Source organism: Panthera tigris, chromosome E2 (genome assembly GCF_018350195.1).
Source record: "Panthera tigris isolate Pti1 chromosome E2, P.tigris_Pti1_mat1.1, whole genome shotgun sequence".
NCBI classification, from domain to species: domain Eukaryota; kingdom Metazoa; phylum Chordata; class Mammalia; order Carnivora; family Felidae; genus Panthera; species Panthera tigris.
Window position 1 is genome coordinate 19021859 of NC_056674.1, and position 27859 is coordinate 19049717.

At 41.8% G+C, this 27859-nt stretch overlaps 1 protein-coding gene across 4 annotated transcripts in view; it reads right to left on the bottom strand.

Annotated features, from left to right (window-relative positions):
• Window positions 1-20779: 20779 nt before the first annotated feature.
• LSM14A (LSM14A mRNA processing body assembly factor) overlaps window positions 20780-27859 on the bottom strand; it is a 51411-nt gene continuing 44331 nt past the window's right edge. For 2 of the 4 annotated variants that reach the window (XM_042968073.1, XM_042968070.1), the window contains 2 exons: window positions 24778-24836; window positions 20780-23844 (listed from right to left, as the gene is read on the bottom strand). In XM_042968073.1, coding sequence (XP_042824007.1) covers window positions 24813-24836 — 24 coding nt within the window. In that variant the 3' untranslated portion in view covers window positions 20780-23844; window positions 24778-24812. The remainder of the gene's footprint in view (window positions 23845-24777; window positions 24837-27859) is intronic. The other 2 variants (XM_042968072.1, XM_042968069.1) reach the window with 1 other exon arrangement.

Sequence of the window (27859 nt, forward strand, 5' to 3'; positions counted from 1 at the left end):
CAGGCTCTGACCCATGCGCTTAACCACTGCTGCTCACTTCACTCTGAACCCCATGGTCCCAGATAGTGTGTCGGAAACAACTTATGCCTGGGCCCCTTCCATAGACTTTAATCCAGGACCAGGAGGTTCTAGAGACCCATTCAGCCATGCATGCAGTTCTGTTTTGTTTTCTTTTTATTGAAGTATCATTAACATGCAGTGTTATATTAGTTTCAGCTCATTTGTGCAGTTCTTATTTGGGCTCAGTGTGAACCTTGCCAACCTTGGGGCCCTTTTGGTGGCCTCTGAGCACTAGGCCGTCTTGGGCTTTTCAAGCTTACCTGAGGATATTTTGCACTGTGCACATATCAAATCTGCTTTGCGAATAGTATATCTACAGCTATCATACCTACCTCCTAGAGGTCTGAACTATTGTTTGCATTCATCAAACACTCATACATATGGAGAGGAAGGAAAAAAAACACCCATGTACCCATCACACACATTTGAGATATCTGTCAAGTCGTGTCACCTCTTTATTCCAAGCTCCCTTAGAGTGTCAAGAAAAGAGGGTGTAGTCCACAGGGTCTAGAGATGGAGGCCAGGCCCTCCTGGAGTCCCCATGTCTTCAGGGAGGGAAGCTGTGACCCTGCAGCTCTCCAGAGAGGTCTGTGATTGGACCCTTAACATGCACATAGGGATAGGATGGCACCCCAGAGACCACCAGACTAACACCTCAGTTTGCCACTGAGGCCAAGAAGGCCCAGGCCGGGGAGCAGGGTCTCTCCCTGAATCACCTGATCCCCTGTGTATCTGGTTAGAGGCACAGCTGGTTGGAGCCAGACCCCATGCAAGGGATGAGAACCTCAGAGGTCGTCACTGCAGGAAATGAGCAGAATGAGACTTCAGGAGCTCCTCAGTGACGCAACAGCTCTGCATTAGTGAGATGGGCGAGATGCACCTTGACCTTGGCATGAGATGCCTCCCCCTTCACTGAGAGAGAAAAGCAGATTTGCTATGGCTAGCTTTTTATGAAGGCTTCACATTCCTAATGTGAAAGGCCGCAGAATACAAACATCCACACAGAGGGGCTCATGAGGAATGAGAACTGATTTTTTTTTAAGCAGCCAAAATTGTTACTGTTGGCTTGTGTATTCTTCATGGCAGAAGCCAGGGCTCCCAGGCTGGGCTTTCACATGTTAGTTTTAGTGGGCATGTCTGAAAGAAGAGCCTTCAGGGAAGGAGTTGTCACAGCCAAGTTTTGGAGGTGGGGCAGGAGCAATGGCGTTGGTTTGGAAAGGGTACCTTTGCTCCTCTACCTTACTGGTCTCCCCTGGGCAGAGTGTGAAAGCTGCAATATGGGCTGTGAGCCCCAGGAAGGGTAACTGCATTCCAGAATCCACAGGATTGGGAAGCGAGTCTGGAGAGGGCTGGCCAGACGTTCTGGACACAGAGCAACCGGCTGTCTGCTGCTGGGCATGGAGAGAGGCTGTGGCAAGGCCAGTCCAGTCTAGCTTGAGTGGCGTGGCCCAGGCAGGAAAGGGGGTAAGGGCAGTGTGAGTCATGTGTTAAAGGGGAAACTTCTCCCCCAGTCTCTGGATTGCCTCCCTGAGGAAGTCATTGCTCACTCCTCCCTTTCCCCTGTGTGTAAGCATCTGAGCATCCTGTTGTCCTTTCTTCACTGGCTGGAAATGGTTGTACTGTGGCCAAGGGGCCCTTACCAGGAAGAGCCATCTGCTGCTGTCTCACCACCTCTAAGATCCCAGGTTGCCTTTCATTGTTCTGAGGGGCTGGGGCTGGCCAGGGGCCTGGGAGAAACCTGATGGGTGGGCTGGACCCCAGGAGTCCAGGCTCCTTCCCCTGTAGGCAGGACAGAATACCTGGTACCACCTCAGGGAACATGGAAGATACAGGCAGGAGGAGCTGCTGGGGGACTCCCTGGGGGCTCTTTGGGGTTTGGTGAAACAGAGGTGTCCAGATTATGTGGAAGAGGTGTTAGGGAGAGCAGCTGGATAGACTAGGGACCACCCTAGAGGCTAAGCCCACCACAGTGATCAGCCGTGAAGGTCTACACAGTGGAAAGGGATATATCCCAGGCCCTACAGACTTCCAGGGGTCCAAGGGCTTATGGGCAGGAAAGGAAGGTGTGCTGGGGTGGGAACAAGGCAAGGCTCTGGTATTGGTGAAGCCATAGGTGCTGTGGCCTTCAGGTCAAGTCATCCTGAAAGCCAGGGGCAGCTCCAGTCCATTTCATAGCTGACAGAACCAAGGCCTTACTCTCCTCAGGTTCCAGTATATGGACCTGGCCACGGGCACTGCCCTAGCTCAGAAGGTCTCTGCTTGGTTCTCGTCTGGCAAGATGTGTCTCTCAGGAATTGCAAGTGAATAGTTGCAGTCAACTCCGTGGCCTCGTAAAAAGTACGGACTTGAACACTTGTTGGGAGTTCTGAACAATTAAATTTATGAGCATCCCCCTCAGATTTGTAAACCCACCAGGGGCCAAGATTGAGGGGAATGAGAGACCTTCTCGGGTCCATCTGGCTGAAGAAAGCAGAACTCTGTCCCGCTTCCTGAGTGCGGGTGACTTTCTTTTGGTTATCAAAACGTAATAACCCCAACTCCTTGTCACAGAAACAAGAGGGGATTTATTAGCCCTAACAAAAAGAACACTGTGGCCACTAGAATGGCTGTCCTTGGCAGCTGTCCTGATGCCCGGGAGTAACTTACAGACTGCTATCCTGTGGCTTGTCTGCTCCCTCACACAGTGGGAAGGAGAGTCTCGGGAGCTGGGTTTTCATTTCTTCAAAACACGGTGCCAGATTCCTCCAACCTGACAACTCTGAAGTTGCTGTATGGCTCCACGTAGAGATCTTTACATGTGGTTATCCCCAGTTACAGTCTGGTTAGAGCATTTCAATTGGGTCTTCTTCAACTGTTAGCAAGCAGGAGCAGTAAACTGCCACTGGCTTAATTTCTAGTGGTGATGGCAACCTGTGAGACCTTGGGGACTGGTCACAGAACCCAGACTCCCTTCCAAAGAGGTCTGGGCTACTCAACTCATGGCAGATGTAGGTGCTGGAGGGCAGGACCACATAAGCATCAGATAGCTGGCTGCCTCCCATGTGCAATTCGGGGAAGCAGATGTTCCAGCCAGGTCAGAGAGCAGTGTGTTTGAGTGACGAAAGGCAAGAGGGGTTTTCTCCTCCTGCCGCCCCCACTCACTCCACTGGGAGAGATGGGCCCAGAGCCCAGACCCCCCAGCCTTCTCACTGCCTGGCAGTGTTGCGCCTAACCTTAACCCTAACCCGCAAGCTGCCAAGTACTCATGCCTTCCATATAGGGGCAAAGCTGGGCAGAACCAAATATATTTTTAAGCTAAGTCATTAGAAATACTTGGGGAAAGGCTGAGTTTATACACTAAGATTTGGCTCTTAACCTACAATGATTTCACTTCCATGAAACATTGCTGGTAAAGGGCAAAACAATGAAGCCTCATCAGTCTACGCTGCTCCAAATGAGGGTGCAAGAGCATCCAGTTCTGAGCTACCCAGTGAACACCATAAGAGGGAGCTGATGAAACTAAAAGCCACTTTTGACTTGCCATAGCTCCGAGCTTCCTACTAGAATCACCAAGGAGATTGGGCTGATTGAAAGGGAGCCAGGTGGCCTTAAAATATATGGAGAAACCCTGAAAGTACTACATCACCTCACACAGAAGCTGATCAGGTCAGTAAGAAGAAATGAGATTACCTGTGATCTCATAAAATTAGCAATTCAAGCTGTTTTCCACATCTACACAGTCACAGTCATGGGCAAATCCAAGAGCACCACGAGTCCAGAACCGGTCACAAGTTTGGCCCTCACCCAGAACAGGCCTCTGGTGGCAGAGCTCTTTAAAGCATGACCTCGTGGGCCTCCTCTTCCAGGAAGTCTTCTCTGAAATCCTCAACTGTATATCTCCCCATAGTCTTTATGCCCACAAAACTGTAAGTTTTGCCCTTTCTGGACAGTGAGCTTAGACAATGTTCATCTCATACTCAGCTGTATCTTCAGCACTGGATATGGTATACAGCAAACAGCAGGCATTCACTAAGTAGGTTCCTCATTTATTCAACACATACTGAGCACCTACTATGGGCCAGGCACTGTGCTGGGTATTGGGGATAGAGTGATGAATGAGATAAAAGTGATCCTTAACACCCATTTGGTGGGAAAAACAGAGCTGAACACAAATCCACAAACATAAACCTAACACAAGCATGTAAGCACAATTAGAATATGTTGCAGTGAAGAAAAAAATGCTAAAATACTACTTCAAGAAGAGCTCAACACATTCTGGAAGGTCCTGGAAGGCATCTCTGAAAATGTTATGCTTAAACTGGCATTTGAAGAATGAGAAGCAATTACAGTTGATCCTTAAACAGCACAGGCTTGAACTGTATGGGTGCACTTACAGGTGAGTTTTTTTTAACAAGAGTGCTGGATTTTCTCTGGTTATTTTCTCAGTAACCTTTGCTCTAGCTTTATTGTAAGAATACAGCATATAATGCATATGACATACAAAATATGTCTTAATCAACTGTTTATGTTACTAGTGGGCTTTTGGCTAACACGAGGCTGTAAGTTTTGGAAAGTCAAAAGTTATACGTGGTTTTTTACTAGGGGGGTGGTCAGCACCCCAAACCTCCACAATGTCCAAGAGTCAACTATAGCTGGGAGAAGCCCTCCAGGTGAAAGGAACTGCCTGTACAAAGGCCCTAGACAAGGAATCTGGCTCATTTTTGGAACCAAGGGAAGGCTAAGGGAGTTCCCCAGGGACTAGATCACACAAGACAGGATGGGCAGGATGGCTCTTTCTGAAGAGAAACAGGAAGTTACTGGAAGAATGTGATGCAAAAATTTGTTTCCATAGCACTGGTGAGGGCGGTGGGGAGGAGAGGTAGAGGCAAAGGGAGTTAGCAAGGCTCTCAGGGGCCTGTGTGTGGTATCAAAGGGGCAGAGCAATGGAAAAAATCCAAGGTCCCCCTCCACGTACCTCTCATACTGACATTCAATTTACATAAAGTACACATATCTTAAGTGCACAGTTTAAATTTTCACTTATATATACAAACCACCCCAAGATAGAATACTTTAGCAGGCCCTGCCTCCCCCAAAGATAACTAGTACTTCATCTCTATCACTATAGGTAAGTTTTGCCTGTTTTGAGTTTCAGGTAGATGAAATCCTATAGTATAGTATAGGTGAAATAGTATAGTATAGCAGTATTCTTTATGTCTGGCTTCTGTCATTCATCATGATGAGTGCCTGGGAGATTCATTTATGTTGTGTAGAACAAGTTTTAATTTTTTTACACTGTATTCCACTGATGAACATACCACTATTCGTTCTATTGTTGCTAAATATTGGAATTATTTCCAGGTTTTGGCTATTAGGATTACTATGAACATTCCTGTCTGTTGGTGGACATAAGCCAATCACTGCTATTGGGAAAATACCCAACAATGAAACTGATGGATCATAACTACATATGATATATACATATGGCTTTAGTAGACACTATACATTAGTTTTGTGGTTGTACCAATTTACACTCCCACCATTAAAGTGTGTCCATCCCACCTCCTCCACTTCCTCACCAACACTTGACATTATGGTCTTCAAAAAGTTTGTCAGTTTTGTGGGAGTAGAATGGTATCTCACTACAGTTTTAATTTGCATTTCTTTGATGACAAAATGTCAAGAATGTTTTCACATGTTCACTAGATCTGAATATTCTTACTGTCTGGTCAAAATGTTAAAAATTGAACTGTTGGGTTTAAAAAAAAAATTTTGGGGGCGCCTGGGTGGCTCAGTCAGTTAAGCGTCCGACTTCAGCCTGGGTCACGATCTCATGGTCCGTGAGTTCGAGCCCCGCGTCGGGCTCTGGGCTGATGGCTTAGAGCCTGGAGCCTGCTTCGGATTCTGTGTCTCCCTCTCTCTCTGCCCCTCCCCCATTCATGCTGTGTCTCTCTCTGTCTCAAAAATAAATAAATGTTAAAAAAAAAAAAATTAAAAAAAAAATTAAAAAAAATAAATAAATAAAAATTTTTTTTTAATGTTTAGTTTTGAGAGAGACAGAGACAGAGTGTGAGTGGGGGAGGGGCAGAGAGAGGAAGACACAGAATCTGAAGCAGGCTCCAGGCTCCAAGCTCCAAGATGCCAGCGCAGAGACTGATGCGGGGCTCGAACCCATGAACCACAAGATCATGACCTGAGCCAAAGTCAGACGTTCAACAACTGAGCCACCCAGGTGCCCTGAATTGTTGGTTTTTAAAAAATAAAACTGACTTGTAGTTCTTCATATATTCTGGATTATGAGCCCTTTGATGGCTAATATTACATAATGTTAAGTATCTTCTCCCAGGCTGTGGCCCCCATTTTCACTCTTTCAGTAGTTTTTACTCTTAATGAAGTCGTTTATCAACATCTTTTATTTTCATTTTTTGTTTGGTATCTTCTTTGCCTACCTGGTTCAAGGTCTTAAAGATATTATCCTATTTTTTTCTCAGAAATATTTTGTAGTTTTCAGTGTAGAGGTCTTACACATCTTTCGTCAGATTGTTAGGTATTTAGTTGTTTTGGTAGGGTACTATTATAAATGGTAATATTTTAACTTATTTTATAATTAGTTGGTGATTGTTTATAAAAACAAATGATTTTTGTATATGTTAATAGTAATTTTTTTAAGTTTCTCTTTTTTTTTAAAGTAATCGCTATACCCAACATGGGGCTTCAACTCACGACCCGAGATTTAGAGTTGCATGCTCTTCCTACTGAGCCAGCTAGGTGCCCTGATAATTCACTTATTAATTGTAGTAGTTTGTATACAGGTTTGTTATATCCCATCATGTCATGTTACAAATGATAGTTTTTTCTTTTTCCCAATCTTTCTACCTTTATTTTTTTTTCATGCCTTATTGCACTAGCCAGGATGGCCAACACAATGCTAAATGTAAGTGGTATTTGATACCAGTCTTGAGATAAGAATACAATATTTCACCATTATGTGTGATATTGCCTAACATTTTTGGTAAATATCCTTTATTAGATTAAGTAACTTTCTATCTATTCCTAATTTGCTGAGGAAATTTAAAAAAAAAAAAAAAATCTTTCTTTTTGAAAGGCCAAAGACTATGTGCACATCCAATTTATTCATGGTGGAAGAGTGGGGAATCAAATGTGAAAAGATGTCAGCCTGTTCCAGAAGGCACCCTGGGGCTCTTGCCAGCAATTGTTGGGGGGTGCTGCCAGTCCTTCCACCAACAGTGTGGGCTCATCATTGCCAGGTCATCTGTAGCTGGCTGTCGTTTTTTGGTAGTTGGCTGTGACAGACATTACTTGTACTAATATGTGGTTCTATATTTCCCTACCTCCTTAAGTTAAGTGAGATCAAGGTAAGTTCAAGTTGGGATACTGCAAAAATGAACATTTCTGACAGCTCCTTTCCATTCCCTGGAAAAGAAAAAGCAGCCATCTTTTGATTGCTAGGGATAGACAGTGGACCATCTCAGTTCTGGGGAAGTCTGAAGTCTACAGGATTTCCAGATTTAAATCAAGTAGCAGCTGGAAGAGAAAAATTAAGTCAGCCCAGACTAGGTATGTTTTGAGCCTAAGTCATCATCTGGATTGATGAAAACTGCAGAGCAAACCCACTGACTCTGGAAACCAAACAGGCATCTGACACAGGGACACATCCAGGGAGATGTTAAAGTATGGGCTAGCCTGGCATTTTGTCAAGCATCCCTTTAAATAATTATATATATATGTATATATATTTTTAAGTGTTTAATTATTTCAAGAGACAGAGCATGAACAGGGGAGGGGCAAAGAGACAGAGACACAGAATCCGAAGCAGGCTCCAGGCTCTGAGCTCTCAGCACAGGGCCTGATGCAGGACTCGAACTCACAAACCGTGAGATCACGACCTAAGCCGAAGTCAGATGCTTTAACCGACTAAGCCACCCGCGTGCCCCAAGAATCCCTTTAGACACTTGCAGACAATAGGCACGAGGTTCTGATCACTTACAACTTCAAGATAAGCCCAGTGCCAGGTTATGGGCAGCTCGAGGCCTAGTCCCTGGGGGAGCTGAGCCGGATCTCCAGGCTGTCTGGAGCAGTAGCAGAGTTGGACATGGGGATGTGCTGCTGAACACCAGCTAGTCACAGAACAGAGGTGTGCAGCTGCCCTGCTAGCTCACAGCCTTGTGCCTTATTTTTAGATCTGTGATTCAGAGTCCTAAACCAGGACAGAGGCCTTGGGGAGAGAAGAGGCCCCGCTCAGGGGCTGGCTCTGGTGAGTAGTGTGGGCCTGCCTGTGTGACATGACAACCACATGCATATCAGACCATCACTGCAGTGACAGAATTTCCTCTAGGACACAATCTCTTGAGGTCTCTATATTAGATGTGTTCTCAAAGACACGTGATATAATTTGACGATCAGATTTGAGTTCCCTAAAATTCATTCCGGTTGCCGCATGGAAAATGAATTGGATGGAGGGGGACCAGTGAAGAAGTTACTGCGGTAACACATGCAAGAGTTAACGGTGCTTCACACTAGAGTAGAGGCAAACGGATTTCTGGTTCGAGACAGTAAACCAACTATAAATGTTTTTCCTTTGAGATGACACTAAAATGCCATTAAATGAATAAAAAACGATTTCTAATATAAATAGAACTGGGCGGAAAGGAATCTGTGAGGTATTTTTCAACAAATCTCTAGACTGAGTAGAACATATGGAATAAGTCTGGTGGCCCAGGGCACAGCAGAGGGGTGCTGCCACCTGGACCATGCCTGGTGGTGCTGCTGTGCAGGAGGAGCCAACTGTCTGAACTCTGAAATGCTTCAGACTCTGAGGCAGCAGGTATGACAGACGGCAAGAGTAAGAAGGAGGTCTGAAAACAGAAAAACTAACTTCAGGTCTGTCTGCACAATAAGCAGGGGGAATAATCCTCTGCTGCAATGAGAATGACCTATAATTAGGCAACAAATTACTAGGAAAAACATACAAATAAAAGGAAGATTCTTCTCTGCAGCTATCCATGGGATCTGTGAATATCAACACCTCTGAACAAAGCCTTCTGGAATTCAGAGATCTGAGGATAAAGAGCACTACCTTAAAGCAAACCCTACCAGATGACAATTCTGGCTACAAAAAGAGCTCCTGGCAACAATTCTGCCTCCTATTCTAGTAAGACACAACCAAGAATCCTCAGATATTTGAAGAAAGTATGTTATAGGAAGGAAACCAAGACTGACAATCAGGATAAGGAAAGAAAATATAAGAAAAAAATCGATAACACAGAGGATCAATCTGAAGCTCTTATATCTGAATAAGAGAGAGATTTAGTGAAAGAGGTGGCATTAAAGAAATTACCTAAGAAGTAATAAGAAAAAGAATGAAAGGAAAAGCACAAATCTTTAAATCAAGAGTCTACTGTTCAGCATAATGATGGGCTAAAACAAAAAAGACCCAGAGAAGTCCTCATACGATTTCTTAACACAAAGGTCACTGCTAAGTTTCCAGAGTTTTTTGGAAAAAACCCACCATCTACAATGAAAATGAATCAGATTCGCATTGGACTTAACACCACTGCACATTAGATCAAGGGTCAGCAATTGAGCTAAGAATGGTTTTTATATTTTTAAAGGGCTGTTAAATTTTAAAAAGATGATGTGACAGAGACCGTACTATCTGGCCCTTTGTATATACTTTCTTAGAAAGCTCTCTAAGGAAGAATTATAGCAAATAAAGGAATGGAAAACATGGCATCCATGAAACTCTCTCACCTAGGAGAGCAATGAAGAAAAATCCCACAATCATCACTTTGCTGAAGATCTCGAAAGCAATGTTGGGATTTTAGCAGGACAGCAGAAAGCTATAGAACAACCTCTAGGAAAAAAGATGAGTTCACAGACCAAATCAAAAAGATAGTACGGCTGAGGGCTTAGAAAAACTTTATACGGAAAAGCAACAAATACAGGCTAAGAAGAACATTCACCAACTCCAGCAAAAACAAATAGCTGTAGAGAAAGTAATCATCCAAGGAAAAACTGTCTAAATTATATTAGAAGACTGGTGGACTCAGGAATGAAGTAGATTCCAAGTAATAGAGAATACGAGAGAAGAGAAAACTAGATAAGAGACAGAGAGCGAGTGTGTGTGTGCAAACATGTGCAAAAGCCAACCAGAAATTTTAGAGATAAACATTGTAAACATAACCCAAACCAAGATAATACATATAAAATTCAGAATAGTGATTTCCTTTTGTGTGAAGCACAAATGGAATAGGGGAACAGTAATACATAGATGCAGGTTGTTGATAACACTAGTTTTTGGGCCAAATAACAGATTCACGGTTCCTCATCATATCATGGTGACATATTCCTTTGTAGATCTTAAATGTGACAAGGGAAAAAGATAAAGGAAAAACAATTAGAAAAAATTTTCTTAATATTTATTTATTTTTGAGAAGGGGGGTAGGGGAGGGGCAGAGAGAGAGGGAGACACAGAATCCAAAGCAGGCTCCAGGCTCTGAGCTGTCAGTACAGAGCCCAATGTGGAGCTCAAACCCATGAATGAAGATCATGACCTGAGCCGAAGTCAGACGCTCAACCGACTGGGCCACCCAGGTGCCCCAGAAAAACAATTAAAAAAAATGTTTTTTAAATGTTTTTGAGAGTGCATGCACGCGCACACACACATACACACGTGCAAGTGCACACATGGGAGAAGAGCATAGAGAGGGAGACAGAGAATCTCAAACAGGCTCTCTGCTGACAGCAGAAAGCCCAATGGGGGGCTTGAACTCATGAACCGTGAGATCATGACCTAAGCTGAAGTCAGACACTTAACCGACAGAGCCACTCAGGTGGAAAAACAATTTAAAAATTGGAGGAAGGCAAAGTCCAATCATGAAGCAAAATTAAAATGTGGATGATTTTAAGAAATTGGTGGAATCGAAGAAAAGACAACCTATTTAATCTTGATCACAGTAATACATTTTTTTGAAAGGTACAGTATTTATGAAACTAGAATGGTGGTAGGGAAGGCATACCACCCCCTTGGCTCTGTGCTGAGAAATTCTTATGAAATCATACCAGGACACTGTTTATTCATTTCTAGCTTTTAAAGTCAACCAACAGGGCACCCGAAAGGTTCAGTCGGTTAAGCACCTGACTTTGGCTCAGGTCATGATCTCATGGTCTGTGAGTTTGAGTCCTGTGTGGGGTGAGCTTGAGCACCACTTCTCTCTCTCTCTGCCCCTCATGGGATTCTGTCTCTCCCTCTCTCTCTGCCCTTGTTCACTTGCACCCTCTCTCTCTCAAAAAAATAAAATAAAGTCAACCAATATGTGAAAATAAGGCAATTTTTAGTGCCAGGAGGAATAAATAAAGCATTTCTACGAAAAGAAATACAGATGAGGTTCATACACTTGGCTCATTCATGAATGATATTTACTTAGTTGTTGTATTATGTATTAGTCTTTATCAAGTATTATGATAAATATATTCAAGGTACTGAGCAAGGATGTGTGAATCTCTGCGTGAAGGGTTAAATCTTCCTATCAAGGAGGTCTGCAGTTGGTAAAAAAGGTGAAAAAAAAAACCAGTAAAAAATAGTTTACGTAGGCTTTTCCTACTGATATATTAATAAAAGGGGGGACGTGGGTAGTGTGCACACACACATATACATACACACAAATTTGAAGAGGGACACTATTTAGAAGAAAACAGATAAACAGTATTTGCCTTTAAGGAAGAAAAGTAGACTTCTTATATACTATTTTGTTTCTTTTGTAGCAAATACATACAGGTATACAAAGAATCTTTTTTTAAAGAATAACCTCTTTTTTCCTAGTAAAAAAGAACTCCTGGGGTGCCTGGGCAGCTTAGTCGGTTGAGCACCCAACTCCTGATTTTGGCTCGGGTCATGATCTCACGGTCTGTGGGCTCCAGACCCCAAGTTGGACTCTGTGCTCACAATGCTGAGCCTACTTGGGAATCTCTCTCTCTGCCCCTCCCCCACTCATATTCACTCTTTCATAATAAACATTAAAAAAAAAAAAGAGCTCCTGTAAATAACTAAAAAAAAGCCTAACATCTGAAGAGAAAAATAATTAAACAGTTCACTGAAAAGGAAGTACTAATAACTTACTTATGACAAAATATCCAACCACACTCCAAATAAAATGCATGGGGTACTGGGATAACATTTTTCACTTATCAGGCAAAGATTTCCAACGTGTGGCAAAGACTGGCAAAGATTTCCAAAAGTGTGGTAACACTGTACTGGTGACCGTATGGGTAACAGGCAGCCTCAAAAACTGGTTGACGTGTAAACTGCAATAATCTCATATTGAGAGAGGATGCAGGAATATTCATTAGAATTACAAAGCTATGTCTCCTATTATCCAGAATTTCCAGTTACGGATTTATCTTACAGATAAATTCACCTATTTATGAAATAATTCATGGAGGTCCTTCATTGCAGGACTATCTGCAAAAACTGGAAACCTAGCTCCTTGTGGAGAGATGGTTAAGTTTTAAGTCAGAGACGACAGAAGAGGAAAACTTTTGACTGTAAACGCTCTTAATCTGTTTTTGAACTGTGCGAATATGTACATTAAAGCCTTGGTCAGAGAAACAATCTGCTGAGGATACCATGCTGGCCACATGGGCCTCTGCAGCAGATTCAGGGCTGGAAGTCTAGGCTGCAGGTTCCGAATGCCCAGGAGCAGGGAGAACACCCGGTCCGCCCTGGCCTCCTAACTGGTCTTCCTGCTTCTTACCCCACTAAGTTTATTCTCAACATAGTAGCCAGAGGTTCTCTTTAACTGTAAGACTGTCACTCTTTTTTTAAATTTTAAAATTTTATTTTTTAAAATTTTATTGTACTTAAAAAATTTGTTTTTAATTTTAAAAAATTTACATCCAAGCTAGCATATAGTGCAATAATGATTTCAGGAGTAGAATCCAGTGGTTCATCACATACATATAACACTCAGTGCCCATCCCGACAAGTGCCCTCCTCAATGCCCCTTGCCCATTTTGCTTAGCATAGTACACTCTAGTTCCATCCACATTGTTGCAAATGGCAAGATTCCATTCTTTTTTATTGCCGAGTAATATTCCATTGCACGCGTGCACGCGTGTGTGTGTGTATATATATATATATAGGTATACATACATATATACACACACACACACCACATCTTCTTTATCCACTCATTTGGGATCCTTCCATACTTTGGCTATTGTTGATAGCGCTGCTATAAACATTGGGGTGGACGTGCCCCTTGAAAACAGCACTGCTGTATTCTTTGGATAAATACTTTGTAGTCCAATTGCTGGGTTGTAGTGTAGTTCTATTTTTATTTTGAGGAACCTCCATACTGTTTTCCAGAGTGGGTGCACCAGTTTGTATTTCCACAGATTGTTTCTTCTGTTCAAAACCCTACAACTGCTTCTACCTCACAATAAATGACAATCATTACACCACACTCTGCTGCTTCTTCTCTACCTGGGCTCCACTTACTCTCTATCATATTCTACTACTCTCCTCCTTTGCTCCACCCGTCATACAAGGTTCACTCCTGCTTCAGGGTTTTTGCAGCTACAATTTCTTCTCCTTGAATATCTAATCACCTTCTTGAGTCATCTCTCAAATGTCAGCTTCCCTAACCTATTTATTTACTTAAAACATCTTTTTTTTTTTTTTTTGAGACAGAGACAGAGTGTGAGTGGGGGAGGTGCAGAGAGAGAGAGGGAGACACAGAATCCGAAGCAGGCTCCAGGCTTCGAGCTGTCAGCACAGAGCCCGATGTGGGGCTCGAACCCACGGACAGTGAGATCATGACCTGAGCCAAAGCTGGACACCCAACCGACTGAGCCATCCAGGCGCCCCTTAAAAGATTTTTTTTAAAGTTTATTTATTTTGAGAGAGAGAGAGAATGAGCGCGTGGAGAAGGAGAAGAGAGAGAGAAGCCTAAGCAGGTTCTGCACCATCACCATGGAGCCTGATGCAGGGCTTGAACTCATGATCTGTGAGACCATGACCTGAGCTGAAGTCGGATGCTTAACTGGCCAGGCGCCCCATATCTACTTAAAAGACTTTTAATTAATCTCTACACCCAATGTGGGGCTCAAACTCACAACCTTGATATCAAGAGTTGCATGTTCCATTGACTAGGCCAGCCAGGCACCGCCCCCCCCCCCAACCTATTTTAAATTGGAAGCAGCAATCCCTCCTCTAGTCCATGTACCTTTTCTTAGCTCTTTTCTTCATAGCACTTAATCATCTTAACATATTACGTATTTTATTCATTTATTTTGTCTTTTCACAATAGAAAACAAGCCCCTAATAAGGGCCAGGTTTGTTTTGTTCACTGCTGCTTACTCTGCAATTGCAACTGTATCTCTTCCACAGTAAGGACTCAATAAATATTTGTTGAATAAACAAATTCTTTCCCATTTTCCACAGAAAATCAGCAAAACTAAAAACAGAAGACCAGAGGTAGGAAGGCATAAGACTGTGAGCATGATTACTGCCTTTCATTAAAATCCTTTCTGATTTAAACCAAAACACATACGTGTGCACGTGCATACACACACACCCATACCTCTTATCAAAACAATTTTTTTTTTTTTTTAAAGAGGTATTAGGAAGTAGAGTTGACAGGACTTGGTAATGGGTGTGATGGTGGTACAGAACTGAAGGAAAATGGGAGTGTCAAAGATGACTGCCAGATTTCTGGCATGCAGGTTAGTAGGTGGCACTGCTACATACTGGGATCAAGAACACTGGAAGAAAAGTAGAGGGGAGATCACTTCGGTTTGGGGACACTGAATGTGACAGGCTATTAAGACCTTCAAGTACAGGTAACAAGAAGTCTGATCTAGACTCAGAAAAGAGATCTATACCAGGTATGTGAATCTGAGAATAACTTCATATAAAGGCCATAGAAGCTGAGGCCAGAGAGAATGCAGCTTAAAAAAGAGAAAAAAGGCAAAGTAAAACTCTAAGGAGCACTATTATTTCAAAATGGGGTGGTGGAGGATCCGGTAAGAGACTGAGGAGTAGCCACTGAAGAAGGTAGGAGGAGCAGATAATATGGCAGCCAGGAAGGTAAGAACACTTCAAGAAGGAAGAGTTCAGTTGTACACAACACTTCTGTAAAGCAAGTATGACAGGAAAGCTGGAAAGGCTCACTAGAGATCAATGGTGATCTTACCAAAAACTGTTTTAGTGGAGTAGATCAAGTGGGTTAAGTGAAAGGGAGATTGGGCATCTTGTCAGTTAAAGAAGTAGGTAGGGGCTGGGTGGATGTAGAATTCAAGTATAAATTTCTTTTCTTTCTTTCTATTTATTTTTATTTTTTAATATAATTTATTGTCAAGTTGGCTAACATAGTGCATACAGTGTGCTCTTGGTTTTGGGGGTAGATTCCTGTGATTCATCGCTTACATACAACACCCAGTACTCATCCCCACAAGTGCCCTCCTCAATGCCCATCACCCATTCCCCTCACCCCCACCCCCCCCAACTCTGTTTATTCTCTGTATTTAAGATTCTCTTATTGTCTGCCTCCCTCCCTCTCTGTTTGTAACTATTTTCCCCCCTTCCTTTCCCCCATGGTCTTCTGTTAAGTTTCTCAAGTTCCACATGAGTGAAAACATGTATCTGTCTTTCTCTGACTTATTTCACTTAGCGTAATACCCTTTAGTTCCATCCACGTTCAAGCATCAATTTCTTTAAAAAAATGAGTAACAATAAATATGCTACGTATTCACAATTATATATTAATATATATGAATATTAACACATTAATAGGATACAGTATGCTAATACAATTAAATACAAATGAAAGGATCCCTTATCAAGAAAGATGTTGAAGATACAGGCAGAGAAAGAAGTAAGGTAAATCAATATTTTAAGTCTGGAATGATAGGAGTTAGGGAGCCAGAGCACATGCAGTTTGTTGATAGGTGTTTTTTGTTTTTTCTTTTTTTATAGGGCCGCCAGGAAAAGACTGGATACAGATGGAGTTGGTTGAGAGTGTGGTAAGTATCTGGAGTAGTTTCCATCATGTCCTCTAATTTCTCTTTGAAATAGATGGCAAGGCCTTTTGTTGACTGTAAAAAGGTGATTAAAGAAAAGTACCCCGTTTTGCTGGCAATGCTGAGAGCCCAGTAGAAAGTGGTAATGAGATTTACAGTGGCACTAATTTACTCAATTGTGATTCTCTTCCGCAGGACTCAACCCTCTGGGTGAATACTAACAATGTTAAAGATGGATGCTTTCAGAGTAGAAGTTCCTTTAGGCAGGACCATAAGAAGCTCAGGAAAGGAGGAGGGAAATTTAGGGTATTTGCAAGATAAATGATGGATCATGGAGTCTAGGCTGGCTGGAGATGGTGGTGGGGAAAGCAAAAGAAAGGAGGGAGTTATATGAATCCAAAGTAGAAAGATCTTGGACCTGGACATCTGCACCAGCCTAAGAACAGTTACTGAGCAAGGGAGTGGTTAGGTCACTGTATATATATATTTTTTTATTTTTTATTAAATATTTTATTTTTTTAAGTAATCTCTACACCCAATGTGGGGCTCTAACTCACAACTCTGAGATCAACAGTCACATGATGGCTGACTGAACCAGCCAGGTGCCCCTACAGTTATTTCTTGACTAAGCCAGTTGGAAGATCAGTGTGGTTGTCTAAATCCATGATTCAGAAGTGACGCAACTGATGTTGATGTACAAGGTCTGGGTTTGTCCACAGCTTTGGGTGGGAGATGGAGGATAAGAGGAAAAGGTCACAGGTCAAGGAACAGGAACCAGCGTGTGGGATGGGCCCAGAAGAGTTAACATAGCAGGCCTGACTGCTATCCTTTATAAGGCCTGCTTACGAGTTTGGCCCTTCACTGATACATGGAAACTGGAAACTTGGATTTCAGGAGGGTTTCCACCATTCCCAGAACTGGTAAGAGTAGCTCACTGTGCCTAAACTGTTTGGACAATCAATATGGTTTAATTGTGCTTTACTTCTGGCATTCTGGGACTTGGGTATGTGCCAAGCAGATGGTGCTTACATAGTCAGTCCACAATCAAAATCATGGACACCAAGTCTCTAATGAGCTTCCCTGATACATTCCTCATGTGTTCTAACAACTTGTTGCTGGGGGAATGAAATACATCCTGTGTGATTTCACTTCAAAATCCCCTCTGAAAGTTTGAGCCTGGTTTCCTCCAGACTTTGCCTATGTGTCTTTTCCCTTTGCTAATTTTGCTTTGCATCCTTTTGTTAAGAAATCACAGCCATGATTATGATTATCCTGGGGTCTCTCAATACAGATGGGTAAACCACACTGAAGCTGGTCACTTGGAAGGAGAGAAATGTAGAGGAAGGGGAAGACAAGTGACAGACTTTTCAAGAGAATGGGTAGTAATCAGACGATGAGATGATCATATAAGCCTCAATAAAATAAGGAGGGGTTTCAACCAGGAGCGGAAGAACAAGGACACCAAGATCACATCCTGAACACTGGTTTGCAGGGCAAGAAATACTCTAGTGTCCCCATGGGAAGGTTGCTTTGGGAAGCAGTGTCCTTAAGGGACAAAGGCTATGCACAGAGGAGGATAAACCCTGCATCTGCTCTAATATAAACATCTATCTATGTCTACATCTATAGTACATCAGGGTTTTCTGGTACTTTATGGTTAGTAACAAATCAGTGTGCTGGTGTGGAGTGGCACCATAGCTGGGCACTACCATCTTTCACCATACTCTAAGTCCACTAGAAGGTAAATCAGTGCTCCACTCACCTACTCCAGCTCTGCCTTCTCTTGCAGAGGAAAAGCAGTGCTAGCATTATTTTAACAATCAAAAGCTAGAAATTACCCAAATGTAGTATCAATGGTAGAATGGCTAAACAGTGGTCTGTTAACACAATGGAATATTATGCTGCAATGAAAACCTCACAGCCAAATGCAACAATATGGACTAATCCCACAATGTTGAGCAAAGAAGCTAAGCACAAAAAGAGTATACATACTGTATAATTCCATTTATATAAAGAACACAAAAAAGCAAAAGCCATCTATGCTGGTAGAAGTCAGGATAGTAGTTACTCCTGAGGGGGCAAGGAGCTACTGGAAGGGAGCTGTAGGGGGGCTTATGGGGAACTATTAATACTCTGAATCTTGAGCTGGGTGCAATTTACAATTACTGATACATATACTATTCTGTGTGTATATTATACTTCAAAACTAAAACAGTACTGCTCAATATATTAAGTGACAACAGCAAGTTTCACCATAGTACGTATACTATGAATCCATTTTTGCTGAAAAGCACATGGCTGTAGAATAATGCCAGGCAGAACATGCCCAAATAGTGTTGATGATGGTTAGCTCTGGGTGGTGGGACTGTAAATTTTCTTTTCTTCTTTTCCTTTACCTATTTTTAGAAACCATTTCCATACTGCCTGCATTCTTTTTTTTTTTTTTTTTTTTTTAAGTAAGCCCAGCACGGGGCTTGAACTCACAACCCCAAGATCAAGAGTTGCATGCTCTACCAACTGAGCCAGCCAGGTGCCCCATACTGCCTACAATCTTTTTAAATGTATTACTTTTATAGACATAAAACAAAACAACACCTAATTCCATTTTATAAACTGCAACCTGCAAGGTTCCACATACCCACCCTGGACAAAGCAATGCTACTAAACACTGGGGAGGGAGCAAGTGATAACCAACACCCAACTAACCCATGAAGAAAAAAATTTACAAAACAATTTCGGCACAAGCAAAACCCTGAACTGCAATGTTGGGATCTGCATTCTCATCAGCAATCCTATGTGAGGCTAGCACTGGAGGATTACCCGGATTAGGTGAGCACTAGGATTACAGGGGCACACTCCAGACATCTAGTAAACATGTTCCTGTCCTCTGTACCAGGAGGACTGAAAACCATTCACTGGAATTCATCACAATGTCGCCTGGGCCCGAGTTTCTCACACTCCCTCAAGACTGGTATTCTTTGCTCTTTCCTTGCACTCTCAGACTACTCTTCAGTCTGGGGGCAAAAGCAAGACTTCCTAAACGGGAGAGTCACTTTAAGAAAGCCTTATTATTGAACTGAAATATGCTTTTGCCTCACAGTGCTACTTTGTTTCTTTATAAACCACAACATGGACATCAGTGCACTTTAAAGCATTTCCTTAAAATCAACATTCATTATGAACTAGAATTAGATTCAGGTCTATTCTGATCCGTTTGTGAGCTAAACCTGAAAACATTTTAATCAGTCAGCCAAGTTCGTTAAATATGAACCGAGCTGAAATTTAAAGGACACCCACACCACTGGCTCATAGCTCTGCACCATCACTGAGAACAGAAACCACATTAGATTCATAGTCTCACCACGTGCTCCTGAAGCCAGATTTATAAATGTCTCAAAACCACAAACTTGCTTTTACTAACACTGGCTCTGAAAAACACAGGAAGAACCTTTGCCATCACACCTCCTCAGAAGTTTGGGATTACCCCAAGAGCAATGCCTGGGACCTGCACCTCTAGCTACCCAGTGCACACACTACCTGGCTGCCTGGCTGCCACGGGCTGCCAAGCCCCTGCTGCTCAAAGCTACGCCTCCCTTGCTTCCCTAACTTGACCAACTCCTTGCTAGTCAGGGAATACCTCTTCCAAGAAGTTATCCCTGTTTCTCCATCTTGGGAGAAGCTAGGGTAGTCTGCTCTGAGCAAACCCCGATTTAGTATCTTAGATTCACAGATCAATGGTGCTACTTTACTTCCCTAAATTGGCTTCCAATGTACAAATAAAACCTGTTGTCTTTTAAAAACACAGTCAAGGGGCGCCTGGGTGGTTCAGTTGGTTAAGCATCCAACTTCAGCTCAGGTCATGATCTCACGGCTCATGAGTTCGAGCCCTGCGTCGGGCTCTGTGCTGACAGCTCAGAGCCTGGAGCCTGCTTCGGATTCTGTTTCTCTCTCTCTCTGCTCTTCCCCCACTCCCGCGTGTGTGCTCTCTCTCTCTCTCAAAAATAATTAAAAAACAAAAAACAAACCCACAGTCAAAATGGTTTAAGTAAGCAAATTGGTGACATGTAAGGTCCTAAGAGAGATCACTTACCTTGCTTACTCTATCCTGTGACCTCTCCCCACAGTCACAAATTAAACCAGCTCTGAACTAATAATAGGGCAGGGGGATCCTAGAATCTGGACATAAGTAGATCTGAGTGATTAGCATGGCCTTGCGAAAGGTGCAGCTTCTCTTTCAGACAGATAACCCACAGAGACAGGGACAACAGCCATGTAAAACTGAGACACAGAAACAACCCACACCCTTTTCCTGTATGCTAGGAATAAAAAACCAAGTCTCAGCACTCAAATCAGCCAAACCCATAGGAAACTTGAGTCTCTGTCTCCCTGTTTTTCCCTGGATTCTGTCCTGCAGAAATGCTCCCTCCTGACTCTTAGTCCTTCCCCCCTCTTCCTGCCCCAGTTACAACCAAGATGTACTAGATTTGAGAGAATGGAGAAATGGTACAATAATCCTACTGTGAAAACTTTACCAAGGCCCTTTAAGGAGGGGGCTGGATTAGATGAGCTGTGCTGTGTGCATATGTGTGTATGTGTGTGTGTGTGCGAGTAAATATATATATATATATTTGTTTGTTTGTTTGGTTTTTTAATTAAGTAGGCTCCACACCCAGTGCAGAAGCCCAACATGGGGCTTGAACTTATGACCCTGAGATCAAGACGTGAACCAAGATTAAGACTTGGACACTCAACTGAATGAGCTACCCAGGTAGGCACCTCTGGCTGTGCTGTTTTAAAGCTGTTTTTCTAATCCTGTGATCAGAACTACCTGGGGGACATAGCCTGATGCCCAGGCTCCTCTGTAGAACTTCGGACTCAGACTCTCCAGATGTGGGCATGGGAATTTGCACTTTAAAATGTTCCTCAGCTGATTTGGAGAAGAGATTTGTGAACCATTTCTTGAAAGAGACCAGGCTGAAGTGGTAATTCCTGTGATAATGGGTTTCCAAAACATTGTGCCACTGGAAGTAAGGTCCCTTTATACCTCGATCTTTCATAGTCCATGTGAAGACCACGTTTTCAGTAAACGTTTTTAAAGATTTTGGGGAAGGGAGAAGAATGAATTCCCTACTCACTGTCTTTTCATGTGGAGGGAACTCAGCCAGTGTTTCTCAGAATGGAAGGGTCACCGTTGCACTTTGGGCTGGATAGCTGATTATGTGGCACTGTCCAGTATGGTGTAGGATTTTGCAATCCTTGGCCCTTGCTCTTAAATGCCAGTGGTGGTCCCTGGTCACTGTGACAACCAAAACACATCCCCTCATACTCCTCTAAATGCTCTCTGGTTATCAGTTCAATCTGTGATTAAGAGCCACTGAGCTGGATTAACATTCCTGACCTCTCTCCCTACCCCCTACAATAAGTCCTGCTTTTCGGGGGAAGAAATGGTCTATCCAACAAATGAGTTTAGGAGTCAGCCTTCCCTCTCTTCTCTTTCACACTTGCCTGCCCACAGAGGAAGCATTTTAGCCTGAGGCTTCCAGCCTGGCCTGTGCCTGGCTGGCTTAGTCTTCTCAAGACAGGGACTGTAACTCAAGAACACTCCACACTCTAGTGGGGGAGAACGGAGCTTCTAGCTTTACCTATAACAATAAATTAGTCTTAGGAAAAGTGTTGGAAATTAATTTAGTTATTTGAGAGAATATAAACATAACCATAATTCCATTCTTACACTTAAAAGATGTCTTTCATTGTTTCTCTCTATTATGGCATTATTATTTTAAGAGAAAGAACTTTGACGAACATTTTTTATTTACCAGTTTTATTCTGTCTTAGAATAAAAACCTTGCTTTAATATTGTGAGGTGCACTGCAGGTATGCCATGCTGCCAGTTTTTACTGGGGCAAAAAATGCCTTAGTCAGTGACCCAGAGAGAGGCCTTGGAAAACACACGAATGCATACTTTCAGAGCATGTAGAGCTGGTATTTACAGCTTTTCTTGGAATTGGCCCGGGACATCTCCAACAATCTACATAGGTACTGTCATAGCATTTGCTTTGATGTTCAGAATGCTTCAGAAATGTGTTCAATATCATGATTTGTGGGTCCTCCAAAAGGTTTCGTTGTTAACATGCAAGCAAACAGTATTAAGCAATATTACCTAAACTATGGCTGGCAAGAACTGGACCTCAGTAATGAAACCAAATTACAAAACATTTCCGTGTAGCTATACAAAAGATATAAAATTAAAATTAAAAATATCAACCATCTTTAAATATTCCAATTCTCCTACAGTGCAGTTTTCCACATCTTTATCACTATTGAATACTTTAAGGACAAAGTTAACAAAAATCAAAATAGATAAAAATATTTAAATCTTTGGATCCCTTTATTCTATGGCCTTCATAAAAACTCAAAAATGGCCAGATTTTCCCCCACTATAGCTTAAAATATCAAAAAGATTTACTAGTGATTTATAATTAGCAATGAACTCTATTACTGAGTCATTTGTGGGCCACAGGCCCAAGGACCAGTGTTAGGATATCTTATAGGTTGCCAAAATAATATCTAACACTCTGAATCCTCTTGAAATATAATGGAATGAATCAAGGTATTACAACAAAATTCCAGGCATATCTGGAAGAACAGGTTAATTGATGCCCAGTTTTATTGTCTTAAAAAAGGGGAGGGTGCTTATTTGAAAATACAGCTAAGTACATTCTTATCTATGATTATTTACATTCATATACTGAAAATATTTATTATTTGGACAAATCCTGTGATATGCCATTTGTTATAAAATGAAGTTCTTACAATGAGTATGAGTAATTTATCCTTTTCAGGTAATGGAAGAAATTTATCAAATCCTCATTTGTGTTCCAAACATTAAAAAAAAAAAAAAAAAAAAAAAAAAAAAATCAAAATCAGAAATCTCAAGCCTGGAAAACTATGAAAAAAGACCCACCACCCATAGCTCTGCTCCTCAGCACATCAACTTCTGCAAGGACACAGTATGTTTGCTGACTTTAAAATGTTTATTCTTTAAAAAATTAGTTGCTTTTTATACAGCTATACAAAGTTCTTAATGTTTCTTTGGCAATGGAATATAATGGAATTTTACAACTATATAAAAAAGTTACCTTTGCCTAAGAAACAGTATTTACTGTGTTTACATAGTTGACTGACAAAATTCTCTACCATCCAGCACCCTAATTAATTGACGAAATAAGCTACCTCAAAAGGGATATTACAGGATTTCCAAAAAGAAAGAAACAAAGAGAGAAAGATACACACACACACACACACACACACACACACACACACACACAACCTTCTGTGGCTCAAAACACAGTATCACGGCCCTATCTGCAGGCAACTTACAATCATTGCCAAATACAATTTAGTGATAAGAAAAATCCTTTCAGTGATGAAAAAATACTTATAAGTCCCATTGAAGTACTGTTGTAGTTTAACTATACATAAGAAATTACTTAACCTTCTGCTATTCCAAATATATTTAATGCTCATTTTTTAAGATGAGCCTTCCCGCCCCCTCCCTCCCCCCCAAAGTAACTGCATTGGATCTTTGAAATTAAGCAGAAAAAAACACACAAACAAACACCCAGTGCTGGTGACAAATATACAGCGGATTCACCTCTTCCTTCTTCTCAAAGACCGGAACCAATTCTCAGGACCATGAAGAGCTAGAAATTCACCTACTTTCAAAGACTTGTCTGTAGACTATGCAGCAACTTTGTTGTCTTTCTAAAAAGGAAAAAAAAAATTAGCTCAAGTTTCACATGATTGGTTTATTAGTATTTCTTTCTAATTTACTTAAGTATATTTCCCATTACTTTTAAATATACCCTCCTTTTCCTTTCATGTATAAATCTTTTCACTAATTTCCGGAAAACATTTTATAACTTCCACACACCCAGCAGTAGCTCGTTATTTGTTAACTGCATTTTCCAGTTAGTGGAGGTTAAAGCAGTCATGGTGTGGGCTGGTTCCAGCAAGAAGGCCCCCTAAGATATAGGCATACCTTACTATCTTTGTTTGCATCCTAATTATTTTTAAACACAATGACAGAACTTAAACTTTCAACACAGTTAGCCAAGGTCATCCAATATAACTGACAACATACTCTGGAAAAAGATTAATAAAATCCCTAAGTCTCTGATGTCCTTACTAAGCAATAAAATATCCAGACAGTAAAATAACATTTCTCTCCAAAGTTTCATGCAAGGAGAAAGCAATGATTTAGAAATTCATTTTAAAACGATAACTTTTAAATTTCAAATAAGTTCTGCAAATCAGCAAGCTGACAGGGTAATTTTTAAAAAGTAACCATGGAAAAAACAAAAATGTCAGAGAGTCTCTAGCTTCCTAGTGAGACGAATCCTAATCTAAAGTCTTATATATAACATCAGAGCCAGGGGCCTGTTTTCCTCAGGACTAGTTGTTACCACATACCTGATTTTAACTGCTGATTTTCATCCTGTTAGAAATACACTATTTCCTATGTTAAAGATTTAACTTTATCTGTGTATACGGCACCAAACCATTTGTACAACGTCATTAAACTGGAATACAAATGGCATGGTGTAAACTGGTACAGAAAGAAATAAACTGAAGATAATCCCACCCCACTGTCCCCCACCAAAGCCAACCTTCACATGCCCCCATTTTTTTTTTTACCTTTCAGAAAGCTGTACGATCAATCCAGACCTATTTTAGGGTCCAAAAGCTGTGGTTTTCTGAAAGGTAAAAAAAAAAAAAGCAAGAGAGAGAGAGAGAGGGAGAGAGAGAAGGGAAGAGGAGGGGGATACAGAGAAATAGAGGGAGGGAGGGGAGAAAACAAAAGGGGGGAAGGGAGAGAGAGTACCATGCTGAGTCATTTTGGTTACCTCTTTGTCTCTGGACCCTATCTGAAAAAACAGACTCAAACGGAAAGTAATCTGTCTTACCTGCCATGGTGGCTTAACCATCTTAGAAGCAGCATATAAAATAAGAGCAGACTATACTCTTATTACACCCAACCTGATCTCCTTGCCCTCCACCCCCACAAAGCATCAAAGGACCAAGCTCAGCACAAGTTTATGTTTCTAACATTATCCTTGAGAAAAACTGGGCTAGAAGTCAACGAGAGGAAGTTTTGGCTTTATTAGCTTGTATCTATATCAAGAGAGTTAACCTTGGGGCGCCTGGGTGGCTCAGTCCGTTAAGCAACTGACTTCAGCTCAGGTCATGATCTTACAGTTTGTGAGTTCGAGCCCCGTGTCGGGCTCTGTGCTGACAGCTCGGAGCCTGGAGCCAGCTTCAGATTCTGTGTCTCCCTCTCTCTCTGCCCCTCTCCAACTTGTGCTCTGTCTCTCAAAAATAAACATTAAAAACATAAAAAAATAAATTAAAAAAAGAGTTAACCTCTCTGGGTCCTTGGTTTCCTAACTATCTATTGGGGGTAGGGTGAGAGAGAGCCTACAGTTCAGCTGATACTTTAAAGGAGTTCTAAAAATCTACAATTCTGCTTTGCCCATGTTTTCATTAAACAACCACTTGCTTATGTACACCTCAAAACTAATGATTCATGCCAATAGAGCACAAAGAACAAAGCCAACCCATTACATAAAGGCTGCTGCAAATGCCACTGACATCCATTTATGAGAAGTATTAGATGTTGTTTTAGAAACAGGTTTAATCCTTGAAAGTAAATCTCCTTTATGTAATAGTGATCACTATTTCTGCCAGGTGATATGATTTAGAAGGCATAGAATGCAGAGAAGGTCACTGTTCTAGTGGCAGACATAAGGGTCATGCAACTTTGGAATGGGCAATCAAGGGCTAGCCACACTGATGGATCTTCTGCCTTGCTGAAGGCTGAAATAGTGTATTCCTAATCAGCATGCTGAGCATTTACTTCAAACCCACTATGGTTCCATGTCCACTGGTGGAAATGAAAGTAAAATACATATTCACTAATTGCCAAGAGACTCCCATCTAGCTGGCGATGCAGAACAAAACACATGAAATATGGAAAATGAGTGTTAAAATGTGTGCCAATGAAAGCAGATACCACAAGAGGTCAGAAAAGGAAGAAATCTGTGGAGGAAGGAAGAGAAGTTTCCGAAGACAGAGCATACCTTGGACAAGACTGTGAAGGGTGTGAAAGGGACCCCTTGACTTTCAGCTGTGTCTATCTCTACATTGGACTAAAACACAAGAAGGCTAGGACTGCATCTGTTTTGCTCACACTAACATCCAGGCTAGTGCATGGCATATATGAATTCAATGTATTTGGTCAAGGAATGAGGTCAGTGTTGGAATCAAGGACAGTGTATACAAGTGATGACCACGAGTCAAACTGCTTGAACCAGACAGCTTAAAGGGTAATGAGAAATGGGGCTGGATACATTAGCAGGATCCTCACAGAGTACGAAGAGCAGGCAGTACAAGGTCACACTTGAACCTTCTTGTCATCAGGGCAATACCTAGGGTCCGGTCAATCTATCACCCCTTGAAACACTCAAGCAGAGGCTGGACTATTTGTCAAGGATACACTAATGTGGATAAAGACTCATGCAGATAACTTCTACAGTGCATTCTAATTCTGCAATGTATGTGACGGGGATTTAACTGAAGGCTCAAAGTGACCAAAGAGTGAGACAGAGCTTCAAAAAATGTTTGTATTCATAAATGTATGTACTGTGCACCCAGCAGTTAATCAACAGTTTATGGATGACTGTTCAGATAAAGGGAAATAATAGTTCAATCTTACAGACAACATGACAGCTCTTTTTTCAAATATCTGCAAAATTATTAAGACAATTATGTATATTCTGTACTTTTACAAGGGTAGAGTTAAACTAATAGGGTGAGGATACAGGGGAAAAAAATCTTCACTCACATTGTGAAATTGTAACAATTAAGACCATTCCTGAGGTAGGATGGATGCTCTTAGAAAAAGTAAGCTGCCAGCTCCCTAACAGGGATACTTCAGGACTCATGGCTTGGCCAAGAGCTCAGACCTCTCAAATGTTTTCCAACTCTGAAACTTTAATGATCTTTAGAAGGTGTACAGGAGATAAAACTGTGTTAACTCTATTTCCACAATGTGAAAACTGAGGGCCTGAAAGGTTTGACGACTCAACTGAGGTCACACTAGCAACAATCACTAAAATCCTCATTGGGATCCAAGTTTAATTTAAATGTACTTTTTCTCAAACCAAGCTGACTCAATGTGGTCTTCAACAAGAAGGTGTCATAGGTTCTTCAACAGGTAACTGACATGCCTGAAGTGAGGTAAAGAAGAGACTGAATGTCTGAAGACCAATCAGTGAGTTGTTATGGTAGCTGGCAGGGACATCTCACAGGAATGAATGTGGTAATGCGGACATGGGCTATACTGCCTGGGAGATGAAAAGAGTGACACACCATTAGCCAATGCAGACACTGGGAGGAGGCTGTGCGGAGACGATGGAAAGGCTAGAAGATGATAAGGTCATTTGAGGAAGGTTAAGTTTAAGTTGGTCACAGGACATAAAGCACATAAAGACAGAGAAATGCAGGTAGAAGCACAGAAGGTCCTAGGTGAAAAACCAATTAAAAGCGATGAATCAACACGTTTACAAAGGAGAGGAGGAAAGAAAGGGGAAGGTAGAGGAAAAAGAAAGAAGGGAGAGGAAGCAGGAGCCTAAACATGAGCACAAATGCTTACAAGGAGCAAACTGAACATTCTGGGCAGAAGGAATGGGTGAAAAGGTCCTGAGATAGTTGTAAGTTT